The following is a 25,853-nucleotide window of genomic DNA, read 5'->3' on the forward strand; positions in this document are numbered from 1 at the left end:
TAAAAAAAAAACATGTAGGCCTTTACATATTGTTCTAGCAAATGTTTGATATATAAAAGTTGTCTCCTCTTCTTAGAACAGCTTCAGTAAGTGTTTTATCTGTAACCTATCCTATATTTGATAAGGTACCACACAGGATGGCAAAGTATGGCACACAGAATTATGGGAATGAGATGGTTAGAGGGCAAATAACACACGTGAGTGGCTAAGGAAATTTCTCAAAATGGAAAGGTGTAGTTAGAGAATATTTTTTTCTACAAATGTCCACATTGGAGCAGTTTTTATTTATAAAATATATACAAAAATGATCCGCAGTTAGGAATTTGAGGGAACAACATCAAATTTTGCTGAAGATACCAAACTGGAGGGCATGGCAAATTGTGAAAGACTGCTCGAGCACAGAGGGGTAGCAGATGCAGTTCAATTAAGGAATTCAGTTTGGAAGGAGAGAGTCTGGACTTTCTGTAGTTTCTTGTGCATTCCACTCAGCGCCTCCTCCTGCAAACAGCCACCCCCAATAACCCTTGTGCATCAAACCCACCTTTCTGTTCCCTGGACCTCATCCTCCATACCCTTTGCCATTTAATTGGCCTTCAGCCAGGTAAGCTTCATGTTCAAGAAACAGGCATCCCTAAACTCTCTGCTTCTTCACCTCCCTTTCCTCCTTCAAAATCCACCTTAAAGTTCATCTCTGACCAGGCTCTAGGTTCCTTTGCCTTCTACCTACTTCTTTGAGTGGGTGCCCTTGTATTTTCTTATGCCTCTGAAGGTGCTCTTCAAGTATTTCCCTATTCTAAAGGCACTATCTAAATGTAAGCTATTCTTGTATGATCACCATATCATAGCAAGAATATAAAAGCAAAGCTGCAGGATAGATCAACAACAACTTGTATTTATATAGCACCTGTAATATAGTAAAACAACCCAGGGCATTTCACAGGAGATTCATTTTATAAAATTTGAAACTGGGTCAAAGGAGGAGATATTAGTACAGCTGACTAAAGTCTTAGTTGAAGAGGTACGTGTTAAGGAGCAATGTTCCCTCCCAGCTGAATGAGTGCACTGTTTGCCGCAATCCACAATGCACCATGCAAGAGACAAACAGGCCAGCATTCCCTATATGTATGCGCATATGCAGCAACCTTAAAAGGACCGCACAGTACAACAAGCAGACAAAGAAAAATTCAAGGGAACAGTGTTATAGGGTAACACATATCGGAGATGTTTCAAACCAGATTGTGAACACAAGCAGGTAGAAAGCACAGCTGACTGGATGCACAGCGTACACAGTTAGGCATTACAGTGTGCTTCACTGGATCATTGATCTAATTTGGTGGCCAAAAGTGATTTATTGGAGTCAAAGAGCATAGGGGCCTCATGCAGTTTTCCACGAAACAGTGAAACGTTGCTAACACTCACACTGTAGCCCAAGAAAAGCATTTAGTGGTACGGCCTGTGCATCACTCTCAAAATCAAGGAACTGTTCGGGATGAGATTTATGAACAAAAGAAGACTATCATAAATCATATGCATGTGTTTATTTTTGAAGAATGAGATAATTAACAGCCATCCCATTTCTCCATTGAATTGATCCAAGGACTATTGATATAGGTTGTTCAACAAGGAGGCATCACAATCCAGCTCAATTTTGTTCTCCACTGACTTACAATGAGAGGGTGAACGGTGGCTGAATTTCCCCTTCCCCAACCAAAGGTCATTAAATAGTGTCCCTACAAGTTCTACTAGAAATCAAACGTGTGACTTTTCAGGTCTGTAATTTAAAAAAAAAAACACTTGGTTGAACAGGTCTTTCGAAGATAAAACTCAAAAGATCAACTGCATCCAAATGTGAAGTTTGCTTCAATATAATCTACATTAAGGGGTAGCATCACTTTAATGTCATTTTTTTTTGAAGTGGAGAGAAATTAATTTCATAAGAAAAGTTTATACATTTAAAGCTCTAGGGGAAAGGGAAGCTGTGACCTGACAAAGAGGCCGTTTTAAAGGCATGGGTTTGAAAGTGCAGACACGATATATTTCCAAAAACCCCAGGGACTAACGCGTCCAAGAGGCTAAATCAGGAGAAACTTCTTTCTCCGCAAAGCGGTTAGAAAGTGGAGCTTCGTGGCCACAAGTAGGTGTTGAGGTGAATTTCAGCAGAAGGCTGAAGGGAAAGCAAGAGAAACACACCAGGGAAAAGACCGAAAGGGGCGCCAAGTGGGGAGGGAGGAGGCTTTAAGTGTGGACCAGACCATTAATGATGATAATGATTAATAATAATGATGATTAATAATGACGATTAATAATAATAATGATGATTAATAATGATTAATAACAGGGCCAAATGGCCTGTTGCTCAGCTTTAAATCCCATATATATTTTTGTAGAGCATTTCTACACCAGCCAAATGACAACAACAACAACAACAATCATGGGAACAGCTCCCATCGTCTTCAAAGCCGAAGCAGCTTAAGATCTTATTTCCCTTTTTCTTTTCTTCGTTATCCTTGGTGTAAGGATGGTTGTCGGGCTGGGCCCTGCAGCCCCGGGCTCCCAGGCCCCGGGCTCCCAGGCCCCCAGGCCCCGGGCTCCCAGGCCCCGGGCTCCCAGGCCCCCAGGCCCCGGGCTCCCAGGCCCCGGGCTCCCAGGCCCCGCGGTTACCATGGTGACGGTCAACAAACCTCCCGGAATTGGATAAGGCGCAGACTCAGCAGGATCACGGCCACGGCGATGGCGATGGCGGCGAGGAGCAGCATTTCCCCGGGGGGACCGGGGACCGGGGACCGGGAACCGGGAACCGAGCGGCACGAAATCGTTCACGCGGGAAAACCCCGAGGGGCGAGGGGCGAGGAGGACATGGGTGTGTCGAGGGGGTGAGGCAGGGGTCAAAGGGGGAGGGGGGAGGAGGAGGGGGGAGGGGGGAGGAGGAGGGGGGGAGGAAGGGGGAGGAGGAGGGGGGGGAGGAGGGGGGAGGAGGAGGGGGGGAGGAGGAGGGGGGAGGAGGGGGGGAGGAGGAGGGGATGGGGGGAGGAGGAGGGGATGGGGGGAGGGGGGAGGGGGGAGGGGGGAGGGGGGTTAAGTGGGGAGGGGGGTGGTCGAGGGTGGGTGTGGGGGCAGAGAGAGAGAGACGGGGGGGGTGGGGGGGGGGGAGAGAGAGACGGGGGGGGTGGGGGGGGGGGAGAGAGAGACGGGGGGGGGTGGGGGGGGGGAGAGAGAGACGGGGGGGGGTGGGGGGAGGAGAGAGAGACGGGGGGGGGTGGGGGGAGGAGAGAGAGACGGGGGGGGTGGGGGGGGAGAGAGAGACGGGGGGGGTGGGGGGGGGAGAGAGAGACGGGGGGGGTGGGGGGGGAGAGAGAGACGGGGGGGGTGGGGGGGGTGGAGAGAGAGACGGGGGGGGTGGGGGGGGGGGTGGAGAGAGAGACGGGGGGGGGTGGGGGGGGGGTGGAGAGAGAGACGGGGGGGGGTGGGGGGGGGGAGAGAGAGAGAGACGGGGGGGGGTGGGGGGGGGGAGAGAGAGAGAGACGGGGGGGGTGGGGGGGGGGAGAGAGAGAGACGGGGGGGGTGGGGGGGGGGAGAGAGAGACGGGGGGGAGGGGGGGAGAGAGAGACGGGGGGAGGGGGGGAGAGAGAGACGGGGGGGAGGGGGGGTAAGAGACGGGGGGGAGGGGGAGAGGCGGGGGGGAGAGGGGGGGAGAGAGAGAGAGACGGGGGGAGAGAGAGAGACGGGGGGGAGAGAGATGGAGGGGGGGAAGAGAGAGACGGGGGGGGGGAGAGAGAGAGACGGGGGGGGGGAGAGAGAGAGACGGGGGGGAGAGAGACGGAGGGGAGGGAGAGAGACACGGGGGAGAGAGAGACACGGGGGAGAGAGAGACGGGGGGGAGAGAGAGAGACGGGGGGGGTGGGGGGAGGAGAGAGAGACGGGGGGGGTGGGGGGAGGAGAGAGAGACGGGGGGGGTGGGGGGGGGAGAGAGAGACGGGGGGGGTGGGGGGGGGAGAGAGAGACGGGGGGGGTGGGGGGGGAGAGAGAGACGGGGGGGTGGGGGGGGAGAGAGAGACGGGGGGGGTGGGGGGGGAGAGAGAGACGGGGGGGGTGGGGGGGGAGAGAGAGACGGGGGGGGTGGGGGGGGGGTGGAGAGAGAGACGGGGGGGGTGGGGGGGGGGTGGAGAGAGAGACGGGGGGGGGTGGGGGGGGGGAGAGAGAGAGACGGGGGGGGGGGTGGGGGGGGGGAGAGAGAGAGACGGGGGGGGTGGGGGGGGGGAGAGAGAGAGACGGGGGGGTGGGGGGGGGGAGAGAGAGACGGGGGGGAGGGGGGGAGAGAGAGACGGGGGGGAGGGGGGGAGAGAGAGACGGGGGGAGGGGGGGAGAGAGAGACGGGGGGGAGGGGGGGTAAGAGACGGGGGGGAGGGGGAGAGGCGGGGGGGAGAGGGGGGGAGAGAGAGAGAGACGGGGGGAGAGAGAGAGACGGGGGGGAGAGAGATGGAGGGGGGGAAGAGAGAGACGGGGGGGGGAGAGAGAGAGACGGGGGGGGGAGAGAGAGAGACGGGGGGGAGAGAGACGGAGGGGGGGAGGGAGAGAGACGGGGGGGAGGGAGAGAGACACGGGGGAGAGAGAGACGGGGGAGAGAGAGAGACGGGGGGGAGAGAGACGGAGGGGGGGAGAGAGAGAGACGGGGGGGAGAGAGACGGAGGGGGGGAGGGAGAGAGACGGGGGGGAGGGAGAGAGACACGGGGGAGAGAGAGACGGGGGGGAGAGAGAGAGACGGGGGGGAGGGGGGGTAAGAGACGGGGGGGAGGGGGAGAGGCGGGGGGGAGAGGGGGGGAGAGAGAGAGAGACGGGGGGGAGAGAGAGAGACGGGGGGGAGAGAGATGGAGGGGGGGAAGAGAGAGACGGGGGGGGGAGAGAGAGAGACGGGGGGGGAGAGAGAGAGACGGGGGGGAGAGAGACGGAGGGGGGGAGGGAGAGAGACGGGGGGGAGGGAGAGAGACACGGGGGAGAGAGAGACGGGGGGGAGAGAGAGAGACGGGGGGGAGAGAGACGGAGGGGGGGAGAGAGAGAGACGGGGGGGAGGGAGAGAGACGGGGGGGAGAGAGACGGAGGGGGGGAGAGAGAGAGACGGGGGGGGGAGAGAGAGAGACGGGGGGGGGGGAGAGAGACGGAGGGGGGGAGAGAGAGAGACGGGGGGGAGGGAGAGAGACACGGGGGGGAGAGAGACGGAGGGGGGGAAGAGAGAGACGGGGGGGGTGGGGGGGGGGAGAGAGAGACGGGGGGGGGTGGGGGGGGGGAGAGAGAGACGGGGGGGGTGGTGGGGGGGGAGAGAGACGGGGAGGGTGGTGGGGGGGAAGAGAGACGGGGAGGGTGGTGGGGGGGAAGAGAGACGGGGAGGGTGGTGGGGGGGAAGAGAGACGGGGAGGGTGGTGGGGGGGAAGAGAGACGGGGTGTGTGGGGGGGGCGGAGAGAGACGGGGAGGGTGGGGGAGGGGGAGGGGGGAGAGAAATGGGGGAGGGGGGGAGAGAAATGGGGGAGGGGGGGAGAGAAATGGGGGAGGGGGGGAGAGAAATGGGGGAGGGGGGGAGAGAAATGGGGGAGGTGGGGAGAGAAATGGGGAAGGGGAGAGAGATGGGGGAGCGGGGGGAGAGAGATTTGGGGGTGGGGTTAGAGAGATGGGGAAGTGGGGAGAGAGGAAGGGGGTGGGTGGAGTGAGTGGTGGGGAGCGAGAGGCGGTGGGGGGAGAGGGGGTGGGGGGAGATAGTGAGGGGGTGAGGGGAAGAGATGGGGGGTGAGGGGAAGAGATGGGGGGTGAGGGGAAGAGATGGGGGGTGAGGGGGTGGGAGAGAGAGAGAGAGGGGGGATGGGGTGGGAGAGAGAGGTGGTGCGGAGAGGGGGTTGGAGGAGGAGGGGAGGGAAGAGAGAGGGGGTGGGAGGGGGATGCAGGGGAGGAGGAGGTGGGAGTGTTGGGGGAGGTAGGAGGGGCAAGCATGTGGGGGAGGAGGGCAAGCAGTGGGTGGGGCGAGTGGTGGGGGTGCTGGCGAGCGGGAATGGAAGGCCGGGGGAGGGGGAGGATGGGCTCAGAATGGGGCAAAAGTGATAGGCTGAGAAGCGTGGAGGGAAGAGGGTGGGCTGAGATGAGGGTGGGCTAAGAAGGGCGCTAAAAGACTGGGGACTGATAATGGGGCAGGGGAAGGAAGAGGATGAGCTGAGAAGATATATCCCAGTGTGGAAGAAAGATACTAGGAATGGAGTAAACCAAGGAAGTTAAGGTTAGTATCAAATTGAACGAAAAAACGCACAATGTGGTAAAGATTTATTGGAAGCCAGAGGATTGGGAAAGCTTTAAAAACCATCAAAAGATGACCAAAAACACAATAAAGAGGGAGAAAATAAACATCGAGGGTAAACTAGCAAGTAATATAAAAACGGACAGCAAGAGATTCTTTAAATATATAAGGAAGACAGGCGCCAAGGTGAACATAAAAGACAGAGTTGGGATAAGGGGAGCATTTTCAGGATGGCAACCTGTAACTAGTGGAGTGCCACAGGGATCAGTGCTGGGGCCACAATTATTTACAATATATATTAATGACTTGGATGGGGGAAGTGAATGTACTATCACCATTTTTGTGTCATCCACAAACTTAAGTGGGAGGGCAAGTGGTGAGGATGACACAAAGAGACTACAGAGGGATATGGACAGGTTAAGTGAGTGGGCAAAAACTTGGCAGATGGAATATAATGTGGGGAAAATGTGAGGTTATGCACTTTGGCAGGAAGAATAGAGGAGCTGAATATTATTCAAATGGAGAAAGACTGCAGAAAGCTGCAGCACAGAGGGATTTGGGGGTCCTCGTGCATGAATCACAAAAATCTAGCATACAGGTTCAGCAGGGAAGGCAAATGGAATGTTGGCCTTTATTTCAAAGGGAATGGAGTATAAAAATAGGGAAGTCTTGCTAAAACTATACAAGGCACGAGTTAGACCACACCTAGAATACTGGGAACAGTTTTGGTCCCCTTATTTAAGGAAGGATATACTGGCTTTGGAGGCAGTCCAGAGAAGGTTCACTTAGTTGATCCTGGGTGTGGAGGGATTTTCTTATGAAGAGAGGTTGAATAGGTTGGGCCTGTACTCATTGGAATTTAGAAGAATGAGAGGTGACCTTATTGAAACATAAAAGATTTTTAGGGGGCTTGACAGGGTGGATGCTGAGAGGTTGTTTCCCCTTGTGGGAGAGTCTAGGACCAGAGGGCATAATCTCAGAGTAAGGGGTCACCCATTTAAGACAGAGATGAGAAGGAATTTCTTCTCTAATGGAAGTGAATCTGTGGAATTTTTTACTGCAGAGGGCTGTAGAGGCTGTGTTGTTAAGTATATTCAAGGCTGAGATAGACAGATTTTTAATCAGTAAGGGAGTCAAGGGTTATGGGGAAAAGGCAGGAAAGTGGAGTTGAGGATTATCAGATCAGCCATGATCTCAATGAATGGCAGAGCATGCTCGATGGGCTGAATGGCCTATTTCTGCTCCTACGTGTTATGATGAGCAGTGGCGTGGCACAATGCTGCACAGCAAAGTTGCAAAGCAATAATGGACATAGCATAATGATGAATGCATGATCAAAACGTGAAATAATTGAGAGCAGGAAAAGTACGCAAAAAATAAACACACGATCAATAGTTATGGAATGGTGCAAGGCACAATGCTAGACCCCTGGGCAGGTGGCACTATGTAACGCTGAGCACATACACCTCTGGTGCACTCAGCGGAGTGCTTCACACAGGAACATTGAAAGCACAGCTGACTGGGTTCACAGTTGTGCATTACAGTCACAGTCTATAAAATGCTACACTGGACTACTGATCTAATGCGGTTTGTCACGCTAGCCGAATATGATTCATTGGAGTCAACAAGCGTACAGAGGCTTCCCATAGTTTTCCATTAAATAGCAGAGGGGCACTATAGCCTAAGAATGCATTTGATGGCATGGCTTCTGCATCACTCTCCAAAATCAAGTGAGAAGCGAGATCTATGAACAAAAGGAGGGAGACCTGATCACAAATCACATGGAGCGGTGATTATTATTTAAAGAACGAGTACACAGTCTAATTAGCTGCCATCCAATTTTTTGTCAGAATTTTGGTGGGGGGAAATCCTCTTGCGAGAATTCAAAATCAAATCGCGTTTCTTTTGTGTGTTGTGATGGTCTTCATTTGCGTGCCCAGGGGATTGCTTGTACTATTGTACAAGACCAAAATTTGGGGATTTTCATTATCCATCAGAGGAAAACCTCCACTGTGGCGAATACTTGATGTTGCATAGTTTATCAGTAAAAATCAATTCTTTAAACTTAAATGAGTCACACTTGGCAGGTCTGGCTGGGCATTCTTTTTGCTAGCTGAAGAAATTCAATAGGATGGAGGTGTTTATGAGACTAATGAATAGGCTGCTCCCCACTTACAAAGTCTGAGATCACAGTGCCATACATGCATGTTTGTGATGATTGCGGTTTCCCGATTACCATATTTCCCACCACCCCCGTGTTCTAATCTGGATGATTTTATTCCTGTATACACGGCCTGAGCATAACAAGAAAAGTGTACTCAAAGAACAGACTGCTATACGTGCAGGAAAGAACATGATCCAAGATTATAATATTTATAACTTCAGAATTTTCCAGATCTTGGACTGATTTTTTTCCAGTATCGACTGTTTAGTTCGCACCCCCCCCACCACCCCACCACCCCCCCCCACCCTCTCCTTTAACCTGCTAGTACTGACTCCAAACTTTTTATTATGCAGAGTGGGGATAAGGCAGAGCCTTGAACTGTAAGAATCACTCGTGCTCTCATTCCCCTCAACAAAACCCTCTGTTTCTCTCTCCACAGATGGTGCCTGACCTGTTGAGCGTTTCCTGCATTTTCTGCTTTTACTTCCGATTTCCAATATCTGCAGTAATTTGCTTTTGTTCCACAATGTTCTGCATGTGCTCGAGCTGAACCATGGCATTTGAATATCTGCAAAGTCCTCCTGTAAACTTGGAGACGACTTTTGACTAGTTTAATAACTCAAACCATAAGCAATTACAGAGTGTCTTGAACATATGATCTAAGCGACACTCCAGTGCATTACTGAAGCATTGCTGCGCTGATGGAGGTGCTGCCTTTTGGAAGAGACGTTGAAACCGAGGCCTCATCTTCTTTCTCGGGTGAATGGAAATGATCCCATGGCACTTTTTCAAAGAAGTGCAGGGAGTTCTTCCCAGCGGCTTGGCCAATATTTATCCCTCAACCAACACCACTAAAACAGATTATCTGCTCATTATCTCATTGCTGTTTGAGAGCTTCCTTTATGATAAATTGGGTGTAAGGCACTGTGGGACACCCTGAGGTTGTGAAAATCAGTATAGGCACATGGGAACAGGAGCAGGCCATTCAGTCCATTGAGCCTGTTCCACCATTCAATGAGATCATGGCTGATTTGTGACCCAATTCCATTTACTTGCTTATCCCTCATAGCTCTTCTTTTAATACCTTTGGTTAACAAAACTCTAACAATATCTATCACATCTATTACTGTAGCAAGGAAGTTTTGATGAAACTTTATAAAACATTGGTTTGACCTCAACTAAAGCATTGTGTCCAATTCTGGGCGCCACATTTTAGGAAGAACGTGAAGGCTTTAGCAAGGGTGCAGAAAAGACTTATGAGAATGGTTCGAGTGATAAAGGACTTCAATTATGGATAGACTGGAGAAACTGGGGCTGTTCTTCGTAGAGAAGAGAAGATTAAGAGGAGATTTGATTAAGGTGTTCAGAATCATGAGATAGATAGATAGAAAGAAATTGTTCCCTTTGGCGTAAGGATCAAGAATCAGAGAACATCACTTTAAGGTTTTGGCAAAAGAACCAAAAGCAACAAGAGGAAAATTTTTTGGCACAGTGAGTGGTATGCACTACCTAAGAAGATGATAGAGGAAGATTCAATTGGGGCTTTTAAAAGGGAATTTAATACGAACCTGAAGGGAAAATATTTGCAGGGCAATGGGGAAAGGGCAGAGGGTGGGACAAGTTGACGTGTACTTGCAGAGAGCTGGTATGATCTCGATAGGCCGAATAGTCTCTTTCTGAGCTGTAACCATTCTATGATTAGCTCCAGAAAACACTGACTTAATCCAATTGGAGTGAGTATCAGTCAATGCATTATCACTAGAGCAAGTTTACAGTGGCCTCATATATATTAGGAGAACATGGAATGATGCCCATCCTATACTGAAGCACAATTGGTACAGAACATTTTCCGTTCCTTCATACAATGCATTACCAAGGCAATGTGGTTAGACGTGAAGGGAAGAAACTTGTGTAGTTTGGCCCAACTCCAAAAGAGCAGGCCAGGCACAGGAGAACAATCATCCTGGGTTTGTTCAACAATATACTAAATCATTAACAAAACCCTGGCTTGGTCAAATCTAATTAGAGGCTAGCCTCACGTCAGATAATCCCTGGTCCCTTCCACTCACAGTGATGTGTCAGCATCTGTTGCATTGAATAAACTCTGCATCACATGCAATAACACATTAGCATCACGTCAAAGAAAATAATATCTATGAGAGAGGGAGTATGTGTGCTGGTACAGTGCCTCTCTTCTGTCTTTATAAAATGAGTTACCAAGGCAATAGCAGCAAGCAGAAGGGGCATGGAAACTTGTAGCTTGGCTCTGTTCCAAAATGGCAAGTCTGGCACAGGGACAGCCAGAAATCTTGGACCATTCAAAAGTTTAATTTAGAAAAGACATGTTTCAAGGCTCCCCCGCAAATGCCTCAGTTGTAAACACACTGCCAAGTGAGGAAACAGCCTTATATACCATTTAAGATCTTGCTTTTGATTTCCAATCTGCACTATGAATTGTGTTACCAAATGACTCCATGTCCACACTGTGCAGCACGCTTGGATCCTGAAAGCGAAGCAACATCAGTTGGTTGGTGTGGTGGAACAACTGGGACAGAGGATTATTGGTGTTACTTGGTGAAGGCGGTGGGGAGAAGAGAAGGGGAAAATCCATATGAACTGAGAAGAAAGTAGAGACTATGAGCATCAACTGGAGTGATAGTGGAGAAACATGCCAGTGTTAACTTTGGGGGCTATTGGGTAGGTGGGAGAGGGGTAAAGAGGTGAAAGACATCCAGAATGAACTGAGTGTAGACAGTCACAGGAAGAAAAATGCCTCTATGTCACTGTGACAATATATTAAAAAAATCAGAGTGTACCACTACATACCTACAACAGCCTGCAATTACTCCACAAGAAATGAGTGAATAGTCCTAAAAATCTTTGGCTAGACACTGATGGAATCTTGGGTATATCTGCAGCCTAAGTTATGACAAGCTGCTGCTCTTCCACTCTCAATTAGACATCGTAGCTTCTAACTCAGCTCCTCACTTCATTACAGCCTTGGTTCAAACATGGACAAAAGAGCTGAACTCACGAATTGAGGTGAGAGTGAGTGCCCTTGACTGAGTGTGGCATCATGGAGCCCTAGCAAAACTGGAGTCAATGGGAATCAGGGGGAAAATTCTCCGCTGGTTGGAGTCATACCTAACACAAAGGAGGATGGTTGTGGTTGTTGGAGGTCAGTCATCTCAGCTCCAGGACATCACTGCAGGAGTTCCTCAGGGTAGTGTCCTAGGCCTAACCATCTTCAGCTGCTTCATCAATGACCTTCCTTTCATCATAAGGTCAGAAGTGGGAATGTTCGCTGATGATTTCACAATGTTCAGCACCATTTGTGACTCCTCAGATACTGAAGCAGTCCATGTCCAAATGCAGCAAGACCTGGACAGTATCCAGGCTTGGGCTGACAAGTGGCACGTAACATTTGTGCCACACAAGTGTCAGGCAATGACCAACTCCAACAAGAGAGAATCTAACCATCACCCTTTGACATTCAATGGCATTACCATCACTGAATCCCCCACTATCCAGATCCTGGGGGTTACCATTGACCAGAAATTGAACTAGCCATATAAATATTGTGGCTACAAGAGCAGGTCAGAGGCTAGGAATTGTACGTCAAGTAACTCACCTCCAGACTCCCCAAAACCTGTCCACCATCTACAAGGCACAAGTCAGGAGTGTAATGGAATACTTCCCACTTGCCTGGATGAATGCAGTTCAAACAACACTGAGAAGCTGGATACCATCCAGGGCAAAGCAGACCGCTTACTTGGCACCACATCCACAAATATTCAGTCCCTCCACCACCAACGCACAGTAGCAGCAGTGCGTACCACCTACAAGATGCATTGCAGGAATTCACCAAGGCTCCTCCGACAGCATCTTCTAAACCCATAACTACTACCACCTAGAAGAACAAGGGCAGCAGATAGGTAGGAACGCCACCACCTGGAAATTCCCCTCCGAGTCACTCAACATCCTGACTTGGAAACATATCACTGTTCCTGGGTCAAAATCCTGGAACTCCCTTCCTAACAGCACTGTGGGTGTACCTACACCACATGGACTGCAGAGGTTCAAGAAGGCAGCTCACCACCACTTTCTCAAGGGCAATTAGGGATGGGCAATAAATGGTGGCCCAGCCAGCAACACCCACATCCTGTGAATGAATGAGTATTAAAAAGAATTGAGTACTATAGAATTTTAGCACCGAAACAGGTCATTCATCCCAATGTCAATGCTGGTGCTTATGCCTTACCCTGCTCCATCTAGTCCTTTCAACGTAACCTTCTATTCCTTTCTTCCTCATGTACTCATTTAACTTCCCCTTAAATGTGTCTCAATGTAATTTACCTCTACTACTCCTGGTAGCAAGTTCCAAATATAAACACTCGCTGAGAAATGTTAAAATCATAATAATCTTATGCTTCATCTCGGGTTGCCAACCCTCCCAAATTGCCCAGGGGTCTTTCAGGATGGGGCATGAATCTGTCAGGCACTGCCATTTGCCACCCAAAGTAATTTCTGGACTGTTAGGTCAGCTTCTGCTAGTTAGTCTATATCAGGACCCTAAATCCATCCCCTTAATTGTCACTAGCAACAACCCTCATGTTAAAAAACAAACTCAAAATACTCTCTCCAGACAACCCAAGTTTGTGAATTCAGGCATACTATTCAACTAGACGCAATATGAAGAAACTTCACAAGCCTTTTGCTGAACAATTTGTGAAGGGAGAAAAGTCTCTTCGGGTTAAAATTTTCACCCATCTCATAGGCACCTCGCAATCTTCTGAAACCCTTATAGAATGACACTGTCAGATAACAGATGCAGAGAACTAGGAAGTGAAGCTTTAAATACCATACACAGCTCCGAATAGAGAGGTAGAATAAATTAGAAGCTTGGGAAGAGAATAGATGTTGGTTGTATTTTAGTCGATCACCACTGGCCAACAAAAAATTCCTGTTCTTAACACCGAATGTCACAGAATTTGAAGCTTTGTTGAATACATGAGTTCTGCCAAGTGCACAGTTAGTGGTGTTGCCGACATTCCCCAAAACTGCAGTTTATGAAAACACCTTGGCACAAGCTGCCCCTTTGTTGCTATTTGAATCTGTAACAGATTAGTGTTTACACAAAGGCACCCGTTTTATTTTATCGCCATTCCACAGGATCAGAATGTCATGCTACCTTGTCTGATACTATGCACAGTTTCCCACCCCTGCAATTCTCAAAGCCACGATCACGCCCAGTTATCACATCAAATGAGCCGAGAGGTCTGATTTCTGCACCCACCCATCCTCCCAATATAATTCTGATAGCAGAACAGGTGCATATCAACATTTACAATAGCAACGGCATGGAAAGATCCCATTGTGAATCATTGCTGCTTTAAAACCCATTTCATTCTTGATACAAGCCTTTCCCGAAAGTTTATTTCAAGCGATTTTAAGAATCAAATGGGCTTTTTAGGCATGCTTTCCCTGCATTACAAAGGTTACCCACGCTTCAAGAGTATTTCACTGGCTGAGAAGCACTTCAGAATGTCTCGAGATCATGAAAGGCACTATATGAATAACATTTCCATGTTTCTGAATCACTTTTATCCTACAGTGCAACCTGCATCTTTGCACCATTCAACAGAGTCAAATTGTACAAACAGACCTATAGGCTTCATTTTGGGTTGCCAACCCTCCCAAGTTGCCCAGAGGTCTTTCAGGATGGGGCATGAATCTGTCAGGCACTGCCATTTGCCACCTAAAGTAATTTTTCTCAATACCAGAGCACCCCACTCCCTCATCCCCCCTCACTGACATCACTGGCTGCTGTTAGAGCCCAGCCCCAGATGTGGCTGGAAACGGGAACCAGCTTGTAGAGAAACAGTCAGAGTGTGAATGGTGAGGCAGGTGGTTGGGGGTGGTGGTGTAGATGGAGTCGGAATGGTGTGACTGTATTGGAGAGTGGGGCTCAGGGCAGAGGGGGAATATAAAAGGGAAACTGGGGAATGGAGTGGGCTGGGTTCAAGTTGATGAGTGGGAGCTGCCCCAAGAGAGGAGTAGCCACGAAAAAGAGACAAATGAAACTCGGTGATATTACGGTGAACGGTTGCTTCAATTTTGTGGCCAAATGGGGAAGATGACTGAGGATTCTGGAAGAACCAAGGATAGGAGAGGAGAAGGGAAAAAAAAACAAAATTTGTCTGGTGAAGGTCATACCAACTTCACAGAATGATACAGCAAAGAAGGAGGCCATTCTGTCCATCGTGTGGGTGCTGGTTCTGTGACAAAGCTATCCAATTTGTCCAGCATTTCCCCTACTGCCCTTGAAGTTTTCCCTTCCAAATATTTTCTTTGAAAGTTACTATTGAATTTGCTTCCGTTGCCCTTTTACATCAGAACATCAAACCTAAACATTTGAACAGCTGCTGCAACACAAATTTCCCCCTTAGCAACTATTGGGACAATTTTCTGGATCTCACCGGATCAACGGAGACCCTTCGATTCTTGGCCTGATAGACAGCGTTGTTCTGGTTTCCATATTTGGACATGTAGGTTCGTGGAGGCACCTGAGGTGGGAGAGTCTTACTTCTACTGACTGGTTTCCCAGAGGTTTCCCCCTTCTTGTCTTTTCTCTTGCAGATGGAGTTAGGGCCAATGCTCCCAACTCTTATCAGCTTTGTATTTTCCCCATAGGTAGACATTAAATTCAGCTTCGTTATGGCATCATTCAAGTCGTCATAGTCAATCAACTCAAACTCTTCGTCAGAAATCCTTTGGCCAGAGTAAATATTTGGTGGTTCTACAATTTTGCCATTCGAGTCATCGTTGCTGGGAGAAAATAGATTGATGTCGTTAGGTATGGTCAATTTCTCGATGCTGTCACTGGGCAGCCCCTTGGACCAATGGTCTGTTAATGTGGCATTTCGACTGGGGCCTAGAGGAACTCGTGGTGGAACTGGTGGAGCATAGTCAATGATGGAATAATCTCCTTGTTGGCAAGATGTCCCATTAGTGGTTTGGAGCCCTGAACGGATTGGTTGTTGCATGGAGCCACTGATGGAGGAGTTTGTGGTGGTGGTGGTGGCAGTTGTGGCTGTAGTAACATCCTTCCACAATGAGTAGTATTCTGGGTCCTCTTGACATTGATGGTCTGGAGGCGCAGGAACTGAGGTAGTAGAAGAACACGCAATGCCTCGACTTGACAAAGAGGAGCCTTTGCTGTAATTGAGACCAGGATCTGACCCCGACAGGCCATGGGACCCTTTAATGACATTCCGGTCATTTCTGAGTTGGCTGTAATCCAATAAAGGCTCCTCAAAGGGAATCAGCTGCAAGCTGTTAATGTGTTTGGGCTTGCCGTCATCTCTTGATGTAGTGCTGCTCTGACGAAGCCTCGAAAGGGCATCATACTCCATCTGAAGAGCCTCTGCCAGGGCCAGCTCCTGCCGGCTGATCCCAGAGAACTCCCAGGGTTTCCAGTGTTCCTTGCTGCCCGTAGGTTGAGACATCCTAATGGCTGGTATGGGTGAACCTTACTTCTGGAATAGGTGACCAATGGACGAAGTCATAATGGATTGCACCTAAAAAAAAAAACAAAAAAGGGCTTTAAATCAATCTTTTCCTAAGCTTTGGAACTGATTCTTAAGCCAAATATGTGGTGTAATTGGGGAAGGGGCAAATGAGGGAAAATGGTAGCACTTGAAACAAATTTCCAAAATAAAATCTTTGCATGAGGGCTGAGTGAATCTTAAAGTTATAGTAATATTTATTCTTATCCTTTAATAAAGTGCTCAATGACATATTGGGAAGAGTGGAGCAATTGATTGCTGTGGGTAAGAATTTGAACCGTTCAAACATATGAACAAGGAGGAGTAGGCCACTTGGCCCCTCAAGCCTTCTCCACCATTCCAAAAGATCATGGTTGATCTGACTGTAACCTCAACTCCCCCTTCCTGCCTATCCCCGATTTCCTTTCATCCCCTTGCTTATCAAGAATCTATCTAGGTCTGCCTTAAAGATATTCAAAGACTTTGCTTCCACCACCTTTTGTGCAGGAGAGTTCCAAAGGCTCATGACCCTGAGAGAAAAAAATTCTCCTCATCTCTGTCTTAAATGGATGACTCCTTATTTTTAAACAGTGATCCCTAGTCCTAGCTTCTCCCACAAGAGGAAACATCCTTTCCACGGCAACCCTTCAGTCTTATATGTTTCAGTCAAGTCATCTTTTACTCTTCTAAGCTCCAATGGATACAAAGCTAGACTGTCCGGCCTTTCCTCATAAGACAACCCGCCAATTCCAGGTATAGGTCTGGTAAACCTTCTCTGAACTGCTTCCAACACATTTACATCCTTCCTTAAGTAAGGAGACCAATGCTGTACACAGTGCTCCAGATGTGGTCTCACCTATGCCCTGTATACCTGAAGCATAACTTACCTACTTTTGTATTCAATTCCCTTTGCAATAAACAATAACATTCTATTAGCTTTCCTAATTACTTGCTGTACCTGCAAGCACACTAACCTTTTGTGATTCATGCATTAAAATACCCAAATCCCTATGCATCTCAGTGCTCTGCAATCTCTCACTGTTTAGACACTTTGCTTCTTTATTTTTCCTGTCAAAATGGACAATTTCACATTTTCCCCACATTATACTCCATTTGTCAAATCTTTGCACACTCACCTAACCTATTTAGATCCTTTTGTAACCTCTTTATGTCCTCTTCACAACTTACTTTCCTACCTATCTTTGTATCGTCAGCAAATTTAGCAACCACACCTACGGACCCTTCATCCACATCATTTCTCTTAATTGTAAAAAGTTGAAGCCCCAGCACTGATCCCTGTAGTACATCACTTATTACATCTTGCCAACCAGAAAAAGACTCACTTATGCCTACTCTGTTTCCTGTTAGCTAGCCAATCTTCTATCCATGCCAGTATGTTACCCCTTATACCATGAGCTTATATTTTTCACAATAACCTTTGATTTGGCACCTTATCAAATGTCTTCTGGAAATCTAAGTACAGTACATCCACCAGCTCCCTTTTTTTCCCATAGCACCTGTTACTTCTTCAAAGAACTCCAACAAATTGGTTAAACATGATTTCCCTTTCACAAAACCATGTTGACTCTACCTGAGTACCCTGAATTTATCTAAGTGCCCTGCTATAACATCTATAGTAATAGCTTCTAACATTTTCCCTATGAGCGATATTAATCTAGCTGGCCTGTAGTTCCCTACTTTCAGTCTCCCTCCCTTTTTGAATAAAGAAGTTACATTCGCTATATGTAATCAAGAATTCCTGCCCCAATGTGCAACAATGTTTAATTGCTTACAGGAGCAGGGTATCTGAAGAACCAGAGTAAGGGAGGGAGGGGGGGGATGCAGGTGGGGTGGGGGGTGGAAATCAGCACTCCTGGAAACAGTGACTAAACACAAGTGATTTTAAACATATGTATTAATGCATGTCTTTCTTGCATTCAACAGAATGTACACTTTACATGGCTAAGGGCTTTTCCCCATTCTAAAAGTAGGGAAGTGTTTCTACAGCTGTATAGGTTAGACTGCTTCTGGAGTACTGTGTACAATTTTGGGCTCCTTACTTAAGAAAGGATATCATTTCATTAGAAGCAGCTCAGAGAAGGTTCGCTAGGTTGATTCCTGAGTTGACGAAAGGTTGAGCAGGTGGGCCTATACCCACCGGAGCTTAGAAAAACGAGAGGTGATCTTATTGAAACACATAAGATCCTGAGGGAACTTGACAGGGTGGATACGGAGAGGATGTTTCCCCTTGTGGGGGCGTCTAGAACTAGGGGATACAGTTTAAAAATTAGGGATCCCCCATTTAAGATTGAGATGAGGAGAATTTCTTTGTCTCAGAGGGTTGTTAGTCGGTGGAGTTCTCTTTCCAGAGAACAGTGGAGGTTAGGTCATTGAATATATTCAAGGCTCAGTTAGATAAATTTATGACTGACAAGGGAGTGAAAGGTTAAGAGGGAAGACAGGAAGGTGGAGTTGAGGCTCCAATCCGATTAGCCATGATCTTATCAAATGGCGGAGCAGGCTTAAGGGGCTGAATAGCCTACTTCCTGCTCCTAATTCATGTTCTAATCATTGGAGGAAGATAAATACTACCTTTGACTCCAATGAAGGAAAAAACTATCAAAGTAGCAAACACAAATTTGATGCATTAACCTTCTCACTCAAGAAGTTTCAAAACTGGGGATGAATGTAGCAAAGTGGAAGAATTTATTGTGGTGCTGAGTTTAGCAAAAGAGTTTCAGAGAGTGGGGACAAGGTGGCTGAAGAGTCTGCCATTCTTGGCAAAGTGGAGGGAGAAGGGAGTGATCAAAGTTGAAGGGATGAATAGTGTGAACAGGGATGAATGGTTGAAGGAGTTTGAAGTTGAAAGGAACAAGACCAGGGCACAGCGATCTGGAGATAAAGAACTGGTTGAGCAGCACTTGAGGTTCCGCCCTCCTCAGGTTTAGCTTGAGTAACCTCCAGGAAGAGGAAGGAGCTTGAGGGAAAGGGTGTGGAGTTCTGTCCGCGAGACAAACAGAGCCATCTTAGAAGGAAAAGTTCAAGATTATCTTAAACAACACTTGCATTTATATAACACCTTTACCAAAGCAAAAGTCCCAAGAATTTTTACAGAAGTATTATCAAACAAAATTTTACTCCAAGTCACACAAGGAAATATTAGGACAGGTGACCAATAGTTAGTCAAAGAGCTAGGTTTCAAGGAGCATCTCAAAAGGAGGAGAGGTAGAGAGGAAATTCCAGAGCATATGACTTTGACAGCTGAAGGCACAGCCACCATGGTGGAGTGATGATAATAGGAGATGTGCAAGAGGCTAGAATTGGAAGAGCTCAGAGGTCTCAGAGGTTTGTAGGGTTGGAGCAGATTACAGAGACATGGGAGGATTTCAAAGCAAGAATCTGAATTTTAAAACTGAAAGGCTGCCAGATCAGGAGAGAATGTACGTCAGCAAGTATAGGGGTGATGAGTGGATGAAACTTGATGCGAGAAAGGATACGGTCAGAGTTTTGGATGAGCTCAAGTTTATGCAGAGCGGAAGAACAGCCAGCAGAATGTTGAAATAGTTAAGTCTAGATTTAACAACAGGCATGGATGAGGGTTTCAGCAACTGATGAGCTGAGGAAGAGACAGAATTGGTCGTGTTCCAGAGGTGGAAGGTAGTGGTCTGGATAATGGTGTGGATATGTGGTCAGAAGTTCATCTTGGGATCCAATACATCACCAACAGTTTGATTCAGCCTTGCAGTTTGGTGCTTATCACCAGTTGTTAAAATGTAACATTCAGGGGCAGTTACTTAGATGCTATCATTTTAAAGAAACTCTGCTTCTCTCCATCTCTCCTGATGCGCCAGATGCTTGCTAAGTTCTGGTTCCACCAGCTCTTGCACTTCATCTAACTGGCCAAGCCTGGACAGTGGAGTGTTGATAGCGTCTTCATTCGGAAAAACAAGCTCAAACTGTCCTAATCCAATGCACAGCCTTCTAGATAACACTTAGCAGTGATCAGGAAAGGAAACCTTGCATGTGATTTTATTCCTCCTTTGGCTAGAGATTAAACTGAGACCCAGTCAAACACCTCTGCTGCCTCCAGAGTGGAGATCAACTGATTCCGGAATCAAACCCAAGATCTTCCCTTGCGCCTCAACTACCCACTGGCTTAACCAGCTAAAGCATTAAGGAATTAGACAGATTAAGAATAAAGATCATCTTTCGAGGACTGTGATAATCCCTGGGAATTATATAGATCAGCTTCCCTCACCTTTAAGTATGAATTAGAAGCTGGACACCATCCAAGACAAAGCAGCCCACTTGGTTGGCACCACATCCACAAATATTTACTCCCTCCACCACTGATGCACATTAGCAGCAGTGTGTGCTATCTACAAGTTGCACTGCAGGAATTCACCAAGGCTCCTTAGACAGCACCTTCCAAACCCACAACCACTACCACCTAGAAGGACAAGGGCAGCAGATAGATGGGAACACCACCACCTGGGAAGTTCCCCTCCAAGTAGCTCACCATCCTGACTTGGAAACATATCGCCGTTCCTTCACTGTCGTTGGGTCAAAATCTTGAAACTCCCTTCCTAACAGCACTGTGGGTATACCTACACCACATGGACTGCACCAGTACAAGAAGGCAGCTCACCACCATCTTTTCAAGGGCAACTAGGGATGGGCAATAAAAGATGGCCTAGCCAGCGAAGCCCACATCCCATGAATGAATTTTTAAAAAGATTTACTGCAGCACACATGCACACTCCAAGGGTGTAATATCCATACGCAAAGTAGAACTCCATAAGTTATGACACATTTACCTGGGCATTTCTCGGACTGGAGAATTTTAGCTATAAAGCTAGGGTTAGTTTCTTTGGCACACAGGAAGCTGATAGGATATTTAATTAAGGTGCATAAAATTATGAGAGGCTGAGATGGGATGGGTAGAGAGGAAAATGGTTCCATTAGTGGAGAGGTCAATAGTACAGGGCACAGATTTAACATAATCGGCAGAAGGATTAGAGGGGAGTTGAAAATTATTTTCACCCAGAGGGTGGTAGGGGCCTGGAAATTACAGTTTGAAAGAGTGGTAGAGGCAGGAAACTTCATCACGTTTAAAAATGGCTGGATATGTACTCGAAGTGCCATAATCTACAGGTTTCCAGATAAAGGGTTGGAAAGCGGGATTAAGTAGATCTCTTTTTCCAGCCAGCAGACATGATGAGCAGAATGGCCTCTTTCCACACCATAAATTTTGTATGTTCCTCAGTCACTCAGTGCGTAATATATCACTGGGATATTATAGAGTTTGATCAGAACGACCAACTTCACTCTATTCACAATTAGCCTGTCACTCCCATCACAAAACTCACAATGCACAACAACAATATGGAACACGAAATATAAACATGACCTCAACAGAAGGTTATTCACATGTTCTCCAGCCAGGATGCTCCACACAATTGTGTGACCTTTTGTGCCCTATGAAATCATAAGCAGGAGGTATAAAAAAAAACAAATGCCAATCAGTTCTGGAGTTAAGCGAAAAAAAACCCATGGTCAAAACTGAGAGCCCGCTCTGCCTACTTAAGAGCGCTCAATAAAGAACCCACCCTTTGACACATTTCGGAGAACATGGAGATCTCCCAGTGACCTGATATTATGACACTGCCGATGGTAAAGGCTGTGTTGTTCAAATCCCAGAGGGAAACTTGAAACAACTGTCATACCCCATTTTTGTAATTTGTATGTGTTGAGATGCAGGCTTTGAATTCAGTAGTAATAAGACCGGAGTCTCAAGAGGTTTTTTTTAAATAAAACTAAATGAAACATTTATTAATACAAGAAAGTTTGCAAGCACATACATTATGTCTACAGAATTGCTACTATATTAACTACAAAAATCCCCTAATTAACCTGACTCTGTTAGACCTCCAGTAAGGCAACAGTAAAACACAGATTTAAACAGACCCCTAGCAAAGTACACTCTGGACAATCACATTCAAGATGAGTTTCTTTCAGCTCTGGGTCCTTGCAGACAGACTTGAGACTTATGGGCTGAAGGCTTTAGATCTTAGAAACCCTCCTCCTTTTAGCAACAGCCTTCTCTTCCTTTGCACATATATTCCTCTTTGTCACTAGGTTTTTTAAAAACTTTAAATCTTCTGAAATAAAACACTTTCATAATACCCACTTTACTAGTAAACTTTAAAAAAAACATTGTTTCTGAGCTTCACCTGGTTAGGTGTAATATTTCACCCACTCTTTTGAATTCAGCAGTAATAAGAACACCAAGCCTCAAGCGGTTTTTTTATAAAACTAAATCCAACATTTATTAATGCAAGAAAGATTGAAAGCACATACTTATGTCTACAAAGTTACTACCATAATAACTACAAGAACCCCTAATTAACCTGAATCTCTGTTAGGCCCCGGTAAAGCAACAGTAAAACACACAGATTAAGCAGACCCCTAGCAAAGCACACTCTGGACAGTCACGTTCAAAATGAGTTTCGTTCAGCTCTGCCTGCATCTCGAAACATAACAAATTGCAAAACTTACGAATGCAAATTGTCCCCTTTATACTTCATTTTCAATTTCCCTATGTTTATCTAATTACAATTTCAAACCTACTTCTCTTCTATACATCAGACCTTCTGGCTTTAATTAAATAAGACACACACCACACATACACCACGAAACTCTATTTTAAAATAATTACCAATAACATTATTATATCTTCTTGACATCTGAACACATTCTGATTTCAATCCACCTCAGGAAAACTAAAGAAACATGTGGACTGTTTGGGGACATGAGGAAAAGATTTACAGAGTGGCTCCAGGCATGAGGGACTACAGTTACAGGAATAGATGAGAGAAGCTGGGGCTGTTCACCTTAGAGGTCAAGAAGAGATTTGATAGAAGTGTTCAAAGCCATGAGGGGTCTTGACAGACTAGATAGAGATAAGCTGTTCCCATTTGTGGAAGGGTTGAGAACCAGAGTGCACACATTTAGGGTGATACCCAAAAGAACCAAAGGTGATGTGAGGAAAATCTTTGAGATGCAGCAAGTGGTCAGAATGTGGCAATGCACTGCCTGATAGACAGAATGTGAAGGAGATTCAATTGTGGCTTTCAAAAAGGACCTGCAGGGAAAATATTTGCAGGGCTACAGGAAAAGCATGGCAGAGTGGGAGTAGCTAAATTGCGCTTACGCAGCACTGGAATGAACTCAACAGGCTGTAATGCTATAACTGTTCCATTATTCTATGATCACATGGCTATGGGACATTACTGGCAGAGTGGTGGCTGCATTTTCCCACCAAGCTACAGACACCTCCTGCAAAGTGTGCAAAAGGCCACTGGGTATAACTCTGTCCATGTGTAAAATAGGTGGTAGCAAATCAGCAGCCCCTCTCGCATCCCTCCCAATATTTTATCTTGATAGAAGCCGATGCAATAAAATTTCAGAGATGTAAACGGGCAACTCACTTGCACCGACTTTACACGATCACAAAACGTCAAGATCAGCCTCATAACATGCAGTACTTTGAAAATGTGATAAGATGGGATATAAATGCATATCGTTGAGACAAACCTCAAACTCAAAAATGCACATCCTCATTAGTTCAGATATGGCCCATCTCCTGCATGCCACTGTATGCAAATTAGTACATTCCTATTCCAATTCACTATCCCTCGGGATCTCACAGCTAGCAGCTCCTTATCCCACTTTTGTCTCCCTACAAAGTTTTGCTGTACAAAATTCCTGCTTGGCATCACCTATGATTTATTGCTTTGTCACACTGAATTAGCCTTCTGTTCTTAGACAATCCTTCAGGATCCAGGATGACTTGCTTCCACCTTGGCTCGATGGGTTCTGGGATGGCTGAGAAGTCCAATGCAAGATCTGCAGACTCTGTCACAAACAGGCCAAGTGGTGCTTGGAGGGTTGGGTAGATGGGTTGTTTGGAGGTTTGTGCGCTCTCGCTGCCTTGACTTCACCTCTTTGTGTACCCGACAAAGTCTCTCGACGTGATCAGTGCGTTCCTGAATGAATTTCCTCCATTTGGGTTGGTCAGAAGCCGAGGACTCCCATGAATCAGTTTGATCTCTTCAGAGGTGCTTGAGGACATCCCTAAAGCGTTTGCACTGTCCTCCAGTGAGTCTCCTGCTGTGGCCGAGTTCCAAATAGAGCAGTTGCTTCGGGAGTTTGGTGTTGGGCATACAGACATCATGTCCAGTGGAGCTGGTTTTGAGTGATTAGTGCCTCGATGCTGGGTACGTTGGCTTGGGAAAGGATGCCGCTGTTGGACTGACTTTATTGCCACTGGATTTGGAGCCATCAACGGCAGTACTTCTCCAGTGATTTGAGGTGCCTGCAAGCCCTAGTGTCTGAAACATATAGAAACGCAGAGACCACTCCTGCCTGGTAAAGCATGACCTTAATGTGCTCCTCCCGTGCTGGTCTGGAGATTAAGACATCATGACTGAGCCAGGTCTTTGAGCAAGTCATCCAATCACGTCTCCAATTCCCTGCAAATGTTTTCTTTTCAAGTATCTATCCAATTCCCCATTTGAAAGTCCCTATTGAACCTGCTTCCATTACCCTTTCAGACAAGTGCATTCCAGATCACAACTCGCTGCTTTTAATAAAAATCTCACCCCTCTTCCCCGTTCTTTCGCCAATTATTTCCCACCTTCCTTCCTTATTTTTAAAAATGCTGTTTTGCTTCTTTACCTAGTTCCTCAGGGAAAGAAAAAACCCTTGCTGCCTCTTGATTTCGGCCAAGTGCTGCACTGGTGTCTGAAATTGACATAGAAACTGGCAATAGATGCAAGATCTCCGCGTTAACAGAGCAACCCTTTCATTTTCTCTCTCACACACACGCAGACATACTGACCTTCCCCATCACGTTAAGATTGCCCCGTTCCTCCCCGCCCATAAAATCAGAAAATCTTGAGAAAAAAAATCCTAATGTCCCCCCCCCCCCCAATGTGGGGAGGAGGGGGGAGTGCAATCCCCAATCTCATCCAAAAAACGGACTGTGAGCTAAACTCGCTACCACATACACAGAGAGAGAGAGAAGATCTGCATCACCTCCCTGCCCTTGCACTACACAATGAAATAAATGTGTATCATTCCAAGTATCCATCCACCTGCAGCTCAGTCGCTACATCGAGGAGATTCCCAGAGTGGAGAGGAAATTCCTTGCACCTCTCCCCAATGTTCACTCTCCACCCCCACACCCCCCAACACAGGGTCAATACAGAGCTAAGCTCTTAAACCCCTTGACTCTCAGCAATAACTGCAGTAAACCCGCCCAGAAAGAACCAAAAATGATTTACCTTGTTTCTCTCTCCGCCTCTCAATATAAAGCAAGGAAATTAAATAGCTCCTTCTCTTCCTCCCTTTTCAAAGTCCCCGATGGGATAAAACAATCTAACCATCTCTTGGTTCCTTTACGCTCTCCATTCCTCCAGCTTCACAATTAACATACACAAAGTGTTGTGTGTGTGTGTGCAAGAGAGAAAACCTTTTCCGGTCTTTGGAAACGGGAGAGATGAATGACAGATGGAAAAATGGTTGAGAGAAAGCTGGCCTCTGCTGGACAATCTCAGGAGCTGCATTAGGGACAATGTTCAGGGGTGGGGTTTAAGCTTGTCCCAAAGCCCCCGGGTTCTGTCCCTGAACTCACATTTGTCGAAGACTCACTGGTTGGGAGCGAGATTTCGCCCTCTAACTGCAGTCTACTCCCCTCCAAGAATAGCAGAGATCCACTTGATTAAAGGTGCTCCTGACTCAAACCGAGCTCAGGATGAAAGGACTTGCATTTATATGGCGCCCACCACCACCGCAGGATCTCCC

At 47.1% G+C, this 25,853-nt stretch overlaps 1 protein-coding gene across 1 annotated transcript in view; it reads right to left on the reverse strand.

The window, feature by feature from the left end:
• pik3c2b (phosphatidylinositol-4-phosphate 3-kinase, catalytic subunit type 2 beta) overlaps window positions 1-25,475 on the reverse strand; it is a 159,549-nt gene extending 134,074 nt beyond the window's left edge. Inside the window, exons 1-2 of the mRNA XM_041195258.1 lie at window positions 25,334-25,475; window positions 14,919-16,019 (exon numbers count right to left, since the gene is read on the reverse strand). Coding sequence (XP_041051192.1) covers window positions 14,919-15,947 — 1,029 coding nt within the window. The 5' untranslated portion in view covers window positions 15,948-16,019; window positions 25,334-25,475. The remainder of the gene's footprint in view (window positions 1-14,918; window positions 16,020-25,333) is intronic.
• Between the last annotated feature and the right edge of the window lie 378 nt (window positions 25,476-25,853).

The sequence above is a fragment of the Carcharodon carcharias genome, chromosome 9 (genome assembly GCF_017639515.1).
Source record: "Carcharodon carcharias isolate sCarCar2 chromosome 9, sCarCar2.pri, whole genome shotgun sequence".
Lineage (NCBI taxonomy): Eukaryota > Metazoa > Chordata > Chondrichthyes > Lamniformes > Lamnidae > Carcharodon > Carcharodon carcharias.